Genomic DNA, 10,579 nt, shown 5'->3' with positions numbered 1-10,579 from the left:
AAAACCCTGCCAAGCATGGAAGGTGGATGACAATATTGGAAAGGTGGTCATGTGGAATGTGGGGTACATTCTGTTTTGCACAAAGAGAATCGGAACCAATGAGAGGAAGCTATAAGAACCTAGAAGTAAGGAATCACAACTAAGTAAATTTAATCACAAATTTACTTAACCAGAATTATAATCCTTTTTATGGAAAAAAAACCACACTTATGAAATGAGCAATTTCATGTTGTTTTCAGCTCATTCCAGGAGTTTGCAGTCTCACGCACAATAAGATGAAAAAGATGAAAAAAAAAAAAAAAAGATGCAAACAAAGGTGTATTTAGTGGCTGCATCTTAAAGTGTGTCAGGGTAGTGGTGCTTAATTTAATGAATATTAAAGTCCAGAAAACACAGGGTCGGTAGTTTTCCTCTGCTTGTCTAAGGATGGGTTTTCCTTTCAAATGCAGTCTTCTTTATGGTGCCACTTTGTCCTCAAAGGGTGTCGCAATTACTTTAAAAAAAAATCAATAAAACTGCCACTGTATTAAGAAATATTTTATTAACAAAACAGTAAATTCCACTTGCTTAGCATTTCCAATAATGGATAAGTTGGCCTTGCAACAGAAAAACAAAACAAAACAAAACCCTTAGATACCCAATCACACGAAGCACTAGAAGGGTAGGGTCATGTGGCCTTTCTTTGATGTCTTAGGGATTGACCACCTCACACATTATTGTAGTGTTTGTTTTTTTGTGTTTTTTTTTTTTTAAAAAAAGGCAACACATAACATGGATTAAAAAAGAAGCATACTCAATCAGAAAAGTTACAGTCTAGAGATGTAATCAAATTTATGCCAGGTAGTGTGAAATCCTCTATTAACTGCCAACTACACATGGAACCCTGATACATTTGGTATGAAGATACTTGGGATTTCATTCATGCCTTTTCTCTCCCTAGTTTCTGTTCTTCTCTTTTCTTTGTCCATTCACAAAGAAAGAAGAAAACAAGAAAAAAAAATTGCTAGATTTCGTGTAGGCCATTATATTGGAAATATTTTTACCAACAATATTGCATGAAATTTTAAAATTTATGCTGGAAAGAAACACTGAAATCAATTCCAAACAACATGCTTCAGAGATATACTGCTTAAAAATACCATTATTTCAGTTATTTTCGATCACAATTTAGAATCTTTCCGGATGGAAACTAGTTCAAGTTCAGTAGATCAAATGGAAAAGCAACTGTTTCTTTCAAACCTCAAGATGTAAATGAGTGGTTTTATATTTACCTTCTGTTTCACTGGCTTTCCCTGAGTAAGACTGGATGAGAGGAAAACAGCAACTACAAAGAAACTTATGAATTCTTTAACCTGGCAAATTAAAAAAGAAGAAAATCTGAAACACAAGTAATCAATACTAAATTTTAGTTTCATACCTCTACTTTCTGGGTCATGAAAAGCCTTTAGGACTTTTCATATATGACAATTACTTGGCAACCATAGATGGTGGTGATTTTCTATGAATTATACATATATCTAAGGTGCTGTATGTCTGTAATCCAGGCCACTTCTTGGCTTTTTTCATCAACTGAAGTATCACAAAAGATGTTTTGCATTTTTTTGCCTTTTCTGATTAAAGCAAATTGTAAAATTATTCTTCTCTTCTATAAAATCTAATATTCTTTTAGGAGATGTTAAAGTAATGCAACCAATTTTTACTGAGACATCACCTTCCAATCTAATATTGCATTTCCTTTGCATTGCCTTCTCAGACTAATAATTTATTGCTATGAACATCATTGAAACAATATGCAAAACAAGCGTATAATCTATATGTTTCCACTACTTAATGTGTGTTAAACTAAAGCTATATTTAATGATATATATGTAAAACCAGAAAAGTTAAATTATAGTCAATAATCAACAGATAGTGATTTTCTTAAATGGATAGTAATATAGAATCAAAAATTACTGAAAATACTTTTTTAGTTGAGAAAGTGTTTACTTTCCAAAAATGTTTATCATGCACATCAGGTTCAGAGACTATATATATAATTTTATTGGGAAACAAAGTTTTCAATTGTAGCAGCCAGGGTTAAGGTATAGATCAATCAATTTTGCTTCTGTAACCTGCCCACTTAAAGGTTCATATTCATGCAGCAATATACCAGTGATAGTTTACTTGATAAGAAAAGGTTCCATTTCTTTAGGGACTAAAATCTTCTGGAAGTTTCCTGGGAGCATATCTCAGTGAAGCAAATCACCCCATTTGTCATCAGTATCTTGGCACAACTATCTTCCTTCCTGCTTTTCAACTTGTCAGTAAATATTTTCTATTATATGTATGTTTGGGTCTTCCATCCTCTCTGATGGATTCCTCTGGATTTGTGTGTGTGTGTGTGTGTGTGTGTGTGTGTGTGTGTGCGCGAGCGCGCACATATCTGTGATCATGAATGGGAATGTATGTGGGAAATTGAGTATTTGGGGGAGTAAAGAAGATTATAAGATACATATGTATATAGTTTGCCTTCTAATCCACACCTTTCATACAAATACTAAAACTTAATTGCAACAGAATGAAGGCTGTACATGTAAAGGAAAAAAAAGTAGCTGTCTTTTTATATACATTCATACATATCTTCCTTAGAATAAACACTACATTGTAATTTAAAAAAAAATTTAAGTAATTGTGGCAATTTATAATGGTGGCAAAAAAAAAAAACACCCTGAAATAATTGCTGATCTGATGTCATAAAACTCCCTATAGTTAGCAACACTTATAACATTGAATTTACCAAAAAGGGCTGAAGAGCAGAGATATAGTTTGCATTTTCTATACAACAGGCTATAAAACATCACTTATCACAGTCCAGAAAGCACACAGAGATGGATTTTATATAAACATATGTAATAACATATTAAGCGTGCATGAAAATTTCCCAATGATTGCATCTATACCTTCTTGTTTATTTGTTGTTGTTGTTTCTGTTTTGAAATTTTAGTGTGAAAACGTGCCTTATCTTTCACATTGTTGAAAATAAGGCCTCCATACTTTCTTTTCCCTCACCACCAGAAAGGGGCTTTTTGAATGTGTTCCTACACAAGTCTTCAAAAAAGTCAGCACTTCTTTTCAAGTGCAAGTTCGTTTCAGCCACTGTTGCAGTTGTGCCAGGCGGTGAACTCGGAAAAGGTTTGCAGGTGGAGCCACTCAACATGACAGTCTTCTCTGGCCATCAGACTAACTGATTTCTCAGGAAAGCACTAGCACTTCGGCTAAATCTGGGATCATAGGTAGCTTCTTTTTCTGTGTTGTGATTTGTGTTGTTTTTGTGTTGTACCTCCCGATGTTGTAATACTCCTTTGCTTTATGAATGCATGTGGTCATCACTGTCTTTTAGAAATGTTCCAGCAACATAAAGACAGGCAGAGTAAATTAAAACACTGTGGATGTTAAGGAATTTATTGGCCCCTGTTTTTTTTTTTTTTTTTTTTCTTTTTTGGAGAAACAAGAGCATGAGATACTTGTTTTTATTTTTTAAAAACAGTCTTTCCTTCCTGATTGCATTCCCTGTCTTCTTTTGTATGTGCTTCATAAAAAGGAAAGTAAATAAGTTTATATTATGTCTCGGATAAAATGAAGACTATTTCTATACAAGGGTCCTTTTTCAGATCTTGGGCTCAGACGTAATACTCTTTATCCTTGTTCTTCTTGTTTTTGTTGGAGCTTTTAGCACTGCTGGGTTGCTTCTCCTTTACCACAGCCCCATTGGACTGCGCTGAGTTACTGATGTAGTTTCGACTCTCGTCCACGTGGTACGAGCCTTCATCCCGGTTTCTGTACTTGTACATGGCGTAGAGCAGAATGAGGATGCACAGGGCGGCGGCGGCTACGATCCCCACGACCATGCCCGTGGTGCTGCTGGACTCCCGGATCACTTCCGCTGAGCCCGGGTACGGCTCTCTCCCGCCTGCCCGTGTCGGGTTGGCTGTAGGAAAGAGGGTGAGAAAAAACACCGAGTGATTATGGAGCTTCCTGAAGGTCAGAGGGTCACATTTACCATCTATTTTCATGCCTAATGGATAGTGCCTGTGCCTACTGCTCTTGAAAAAGGATACTGAAGCTAGTAAGTGTAGTGATGCCTACACCTGGGGGTCACTAAAAACTAGGGACTATGAATCATACCATTGAGAGAGCGATCTGTTACCATCTTTTCTTTTTCACAGATCACTTTTGTTTATAGGGTGTTGTAAGCGTAGCTCCAAATTAGCTCCATGTAGTTCTAAAGGGCCAAATTGATGGGTTAGATGAAAAGCAATAACTTCAACATGGAAAATAAAAGTATAGCATCATAAGGACTCTACAATATTAGAGAATAATCATTTTAAGAATCAAATTGATGTTGATACAGACCGCTTATGGCTAACTCTTGACTGAAACAGGATAGCTAACTTTAGGATTCCTTCAGAAATCACATTGCCTCCTCTTGCAATGAATACAGTATTGAACAATAAGATGAAACAGGCATTTTGAAGAGTCAAACTGCCTGCTTTTCAAAGTGTTATTTTGGTCACAATTTTTAGAAATTAATTTTATCTAGTATACTCTACATACTATACTCCAACTATGGAGAATAGTTGCTTGACAATGTTAGTTTCTACTGCACAGCAAAGTGAATCAGTTTTATATACACATATATCTCCTCTTTCTTGGATTTCCTTCCCATTGAGGTCACTGGGAGCGCTGAGTGGAGCCCCCTGTGTTATACAGTAGGTTCTTATATCACATATGCTTGATCAATAGTATGTGTATGTCAATCCCAGTCTTCCGAGTCATCCCACTTCCTCCTATCCCCCTTGGTATCCATACATTTGTTCTCTATGTCTCGGTCTCTATTTCTGCTTTGCAAATATCATCATTTATGCCATTTTACTATATTCCTCATATACACATTAATATACTTGTTTTTCTCTGACTTACTTCACTCTGTATGACAGTTGCTAGGTTCATCCATGTCTCTACAAATGATTCAGCTTTGTTCCTTTTTATGGCTGAGTAATATTCCACTGTATACACGTACCACATCTTCTTTATCCACTCCCGTGCAGATGCATATTTAGGTTCTTCCATGTCCTGGCTATTGTAAATACTGCTGCTGTGAACACTGGGGCACACATGTCTTTTTGAATTATGGTTTTCTCTGGGGGAAGTAGTGGGACTGCTGGGTCATATAGTAGTTCTATTTTTACTTTCTAAAAGAAACTCCATGCTCTTCTCCTATAGTGGCTGTATCAATTTAGATTCTCACTAACAATGCAAGAGGATTCTCTTTTCTCCACACCCTCTCCAGAACATATTGTTTGTAGATTTTTTGATGATGGCCATTCTGACAGATGTGAAGTGATACCTCATTGCAGTTTTGATTTGCATTTCTCTAATAGTGATGTTGAATATCTTTTCATGTGTTTGTTGGCCATCTGTATGTCTTCTTTGGAGAAATGTCTGTTTAGGTCTTCTGCCCAAATTTTTAATGGGTTGTTTATTTTTTGGAGATTGAGCTGTATGAGATGTTCGTAAAACTCTGGAAGGCTTCATGAATTTGTGTCATCCCTGGTGTCCTACTAATCTCTGTATCGTTCCAATTTTAGTATATGTGCTGCGGAAGTGAGCATTACTCACAATCGTACAAACTAAAACAGAACTGATCTACTTTACTTTTGAAGGTTTATCTGTTTACATAAATATATATGTATATTATTCATTTACTGGCAGTGGTTGAGTGATCACCAAGACCAAGTTTGAGAGGAGAAAGTAAGAAAATATTTTTACATACTTTAAAGACTATCTAGAATGATTTTGACTCAAAATTCAGTACCTAGCAGATGATCATAAATAAAGGGCTGACTGCCTCACTTTTATTCAGTTGATAAAACTCTCATTATGTCTTTCCAAAGTATAAAGTTCTTCCTTGGGTACACGAAGTGGATTGCGGGGGCACTCATTTTTCTCCAAGGCTTAGTCAGTCACAGATAGGGAGAAAAAGTCCTGGGGTTTAGCTTGTAGATTTGGAAGAGAGAGGAACGGTTCTCTTCTTTTACCTTATAAACTTACTATTTAAAACAACTTAGAAGAAAAGGAACTATAGAGAGGTAGTATTCTATCCCATCTCTGATCCCAGGTCATGTTTCTCTAAGGATTTATGTTTTCTCTCTTTCTCTGAATCTCCATCTTTTCCCTTGTCTTACAGAAAAAAGATAACTTTTCAGATGTAATGAATTAAAAATTCTATAATTTTCAAAATGATATTCTTTGTAAATTATGCAGAATGAATTTACATAATCTCAATATTGAATATATGTATGTGTGTATATGTGGAAGGTTTTATGTGTATATATACACACACCAGAAATTGAACATTTCACAAAGACTAAAATGGTACTTTTATTACACTATTATTAGTGATTTTTAAAATACTTCTACAAAAGTCCCTATTAGCTATCGGGGACCATTTATCTATCACTTAGCACCATACTGCTTTGTAATTCCATTTTCAAACATCACCAAGATTTCATCTGCCAAATGTGGGTTTCTTGCCGTCACTTTCCTTTCCTTCCCCAAATAAAGCCTTACAGATATAGTCACTAACAAAGGAACAGCTTTCAAAGAAGCAATATGCTCTGGAGCTACAAAATGTAGCAGGTGAAACCTTTGTATGCTGAATATATCCCCTGCTTGTTTTACAAAAGCGCATGTAATGTTGCCAAATTAAAACGCCTTGGAGTCGCTTCTGTGGCCAAGGCAGAAGGCGACGAAGACTATAATCCACAGCATTTGATTACAGGAAATTAATTTCCTCTCAAGAACAGAACCTATCTCGGGAACTCTGTCACTGCCTGACAAACCAAAGGCAGCACTTTCTCTTTCAAATACCGTCATCTTTGCCAAAGTCTGCCAATTAGCTCAGCTGCTAACTTTCACTAAATGACGACTTTCTACTTGCTCATTTTGTGGAGCATTCTCTCACCATGGTGTCTCAAAAGCTGGAAAAGGGTTTTATTTAAACATTACCTAAGTCATTTGCCCCACCTGATGGAATGCTTTCCTTTTAAACACATTTTCATAATTACCTCACTTTATCTGTCAGAAGTAAATGGGGAGAAGAGAGATAAAATCCTAATCATATAGTTCATGATAGTCAGACTTGAGAGTTTTAATGGAATGCAGAGTTTACATTTTCTTTTCTTTTTCAAAAAAGATATTTAATTTATTTATTCAGCTGTGCTGGGTCTTAGTTGCAGCAGGCCGGATCTTTAGTTACTGCATGCAGGATTTTTTTTTAAGTTGGGGCCACAGAGAACTCTTAGTTGTGGCACGTGGGATCTAGTTCCTTGACCAGGGATCGAACCAGTGCCCCCTGCATTGGGAGCATGCAGTCTTACCCACTGGACCAAGAGGGAAGTCTCTACATTTTACATTTTCTAAACTAAGAATATATATGTACTTTTTTTTTTTTTTCCCCATTTAGGAGTAGGTCTTGTAAATGGACTATCTTATCAGAGAATTTTAATCTGATTTTTATCTGCTCAAAAATTTCTGATACGTTTTCACAACTGTTGAAGGAGCACACCAAAACCAAATTGATGGTAAAACTAGAATGAGATGACAAAGACCAAATCAAAAGCCTCAAGTGCTTCTGCTTTGCCATACAGCTATTTGAGAAATGCCTCCCCGTTAAGGAAAACACTTGTCTCTTTTGGGACTCTGGCCAAAATGTTGCTTCTCATGCAGTCCTGAAACAGCTCTGTAACCCATACATAAACAAGAATTCTAAATATCATGAAAATACCCTGCCAATCCCCCACCCCAAACCCAATGAAGAAACATTTTACCCCCCTTTTTTCCTGATTCACATTGAAAATTAATAACCACCACAGGTATTATGATAGGTCTATTTGGAATATGCAGTTGCTTCCATATCTAATTGATTATTTAACAATGTTTTCTGCTTATGCTTCCAATCTGAAAGCGAAGTGATAATTTTCTTAATTTTTATGCTAAGATCACTTAAGTATTTTTTTTTAAATTTTTTATTTATTTATTTATTTTTTTATTAGTTGGAGGCTAATTACTTCACAACATTTCAGTGGGTTTTGTCATACATTGATATGAATCAGCCATAGATTTACACGTATTCCCCATCCCGATCTCCCCTCCCACCTCCCTCTCCACCCGATTCCTCTGGGTCTTCCCAGTGCACCAGGCCCGAGCACTTGTCTCATGCATCCCACCTGGGCTGGTGATCTGTTTCACCATATACGCTTAAGAGTTAATGGGACATCTCTCTCAGAGAACAAAAAAGCCTAGAGAAATTTAAATATTTTTATGAATTATAAATGTGGTTTCCCTTACTGATGGTCATTAATGGTTTATTTTGATGATCACTGAAGTATCTCTGAGGAATTTCCTCTGAATTTAAATGTAGAGAATAGAATAAATGGCTAAAAAGGCTAGTGTTAGTTGCCCAGTCATGTTTGACTCTTTGTAGGTCACTAGGCTCCTCTTTCCATGGAATTCTCCAGACAAGAATACTGGAATGGGTTGCCATTCCCTTCTCTGGGGGATCTTCCCGACCCAGGGATTGAACTCAGGTGTCCCACATTGCAGGCAGATTCTTTACTGTCTGAGCTACCAGGGAAGCCTAAAAAGGCTAAACACCTTCTTATATAAATTGGTTAAAAATTTTTTTATTAAAAAATAGTCATTTCTTCACCATTCATAACAGTGTGAAGAAAGAAATCTAATCAGAGACCTCCCTAAGCAATTGTATTTAATGACTTTGGGATTTTGCATTCTCTTTATACTTACTAGTAAACTGAATTGAGACATTATAAATAACTTTTTAAAATCTACAATGTGTTTTTTTCTCATTAGCGCTAAAAACCAAATAAATAAACTAAATTTTACTTTTACTTGGTCTCCCTTATTTGTTGCAGCAAGTGATGAGAACACTTAAAAAAACATGTAAAAGAGAATATGAGAGAGGTGCTAAAAGAATGGAATGGGTATAGATTAGCAACAAGTCCCCAAACAGTCAAAAGTTGACTGGTTTGTAGGTAAAGCTAAGCTAACATGACCAACTCATTATATGGGGCTCAGAGGAACAAGGAGCCCAGATCAATGGAAAACTTCAGTAGGACTGATGATGGGCAGTGAATAAGCCAAGGTATTTACATATTATTCGTTATAACTGGAAATGGACAAGTATTCAACTCCACTGGTGGCACACAGTTTGATTTGAGGATAGCTTGCTAGCCAAAAAAGAAGTAGAGAAGATGAAATATCCTATGTGTTTATTCCCATATATCCCATTTTAATGATTCATAAAATAAAAGGCATCATGAATTACATATAGTTTATATGAACACTATAGTGATAAATTATTTTACTTAAAATCTTCCCATGTAATTGTATCTTAAGTTTTGCTGAAGGATGACAATCATCACATATCCCCCAGGAAACAGAATGGAAGTGCTAGGTCTACTACATGTGGGGAAAGTGCACATGTCCTCCTTAACGGCAAGATGAAGACTTTTCATTTTTGCTGGTATTTTTGCCTAAGTGACTCAAAAGTACTGGTTGTAGTGGCAAGGACTCAAGGCTGTCACAAGGGTTATAACCTCTTTCATATAAGCCACTTCTCAGCCAAATGGCTATGGGACTATTTCTGGGACTTGTGTAAAGATACCACTCGCTTCCCTGGTAGCTCAGATCATAAAGCATCTGCCTACAATGCGGGAGACCCGAGTTTGATCCCTGGGTTGGGAAGATCCCCTGGCGAAGGAAATGGCAACCCACTCCAGTATTCTTGTCTGGAAAACCTTGCCTGTGTAAAGATAGTGCTATCTTAAGGACACATAAAAACTGATTTTTAATTCTCTTTCTCTCTCAAATATTCAGGAAGATCTGATGGTCTCTAATTTCCCACATGGTCTGTTTTGACCCAGAGTATCAAAAATCCTAAAAACTAGTACTACGATTTCTCTCATTTTTCACTATCAAATCATTACCGTGGTTACTTAGAAAGACACTGTCTTTCAGGTGCTAGGACAGTTATTAACATATTTCCACATGATACCCTGAACCAATTTTAGGTTACATCAGATAATAATTCACTGTGAAAATGCATAGTAAGTGCAAAAGTCATATTCCAGGGCCTTGTGACATAAGAAGAATAATTGCATTTTTTGCTCTGCACAAAAAAATTAAAGTGAAATATTTAAAAATTTAACTTAGCCTTAACTTGCTGCATAGTTTTTTAAAACTACCACCATAGAAAAAGAAATGGTCCTTTTTATTTTAACACAGATCTTGGCACTGTATCTGTGAAAGAGTATTATTTTCCCAAATAGGAACTAATCTAGATCTAGTTAAGAAACACCATGGAACAAACAGGTTTAAGAGACACAATAGGCTGTAAAACAGAGAGGACCCTGTGGTAAATCTCATTTTTCACTAGCTCCTTTGGTTGTCTGTCACCTACTCCATGCTCCTGCCTGCCTTCTCTCTTGCTGACTTCCTCCCCTTCCCTAGCTCTTCTCTG

At 36.3% G+C, this 10,579-nt stretch overlaps 1 protein-coding gene and 1 pseudogene across 22 annotated transcripts in view; both read right to left on the bottom strand.

Annotated features, from left to right (window-relative positions):
* Positions 1 to 522: 522 nt before the first annotated feature.
* The window catches only part of NRXN1 (neurexin 1), a 1,160,507-nt gene continuing 1,150,450 nt past the window's right edge, over positions 523 to 10,579 (bottom strand). For all 22 annotated transcript variants that reach the window (XM_043918044.1, XM_043918041.1, XM_043918043.1 and 19 more), the window contains one exon: positions 523 to 3,967. In XM_043918044.1, coding sequence (XP_043773979.1) covers positions 3,660 to 3,967 — 308 coding nt within the window. In that variant the 3' untranslated portion in view covers positions 523 to 3,659. The remainder of the gene's footprint in view (positions 3,968 to 10,579) is intronic.
* On the bottom strand, positions 5,555 to 5,651 carry LOC122704131 (annotated as a pseudogene).

This window comes from Cervus elaphus, chromosome 11 (genome assembly GCF_910594005.1).
Source record: "Cervus elaphus chromosome 11, mCerEla1.1, whole genome shotgun sequence".
In the NCBI taxonomy this organism is placed as follows: domain Eukaryota; kingdom Metazoa; phylum Chordata; class Mammalia; order Artiodactyla; family Cervidae; genus Cervus; species Cervus elaphus.
The sequence above is the reverse complement of the archived record's forward strand: the minus strand, read 5'-3'. Positions and strand labels throughout refer to the sequence as shown.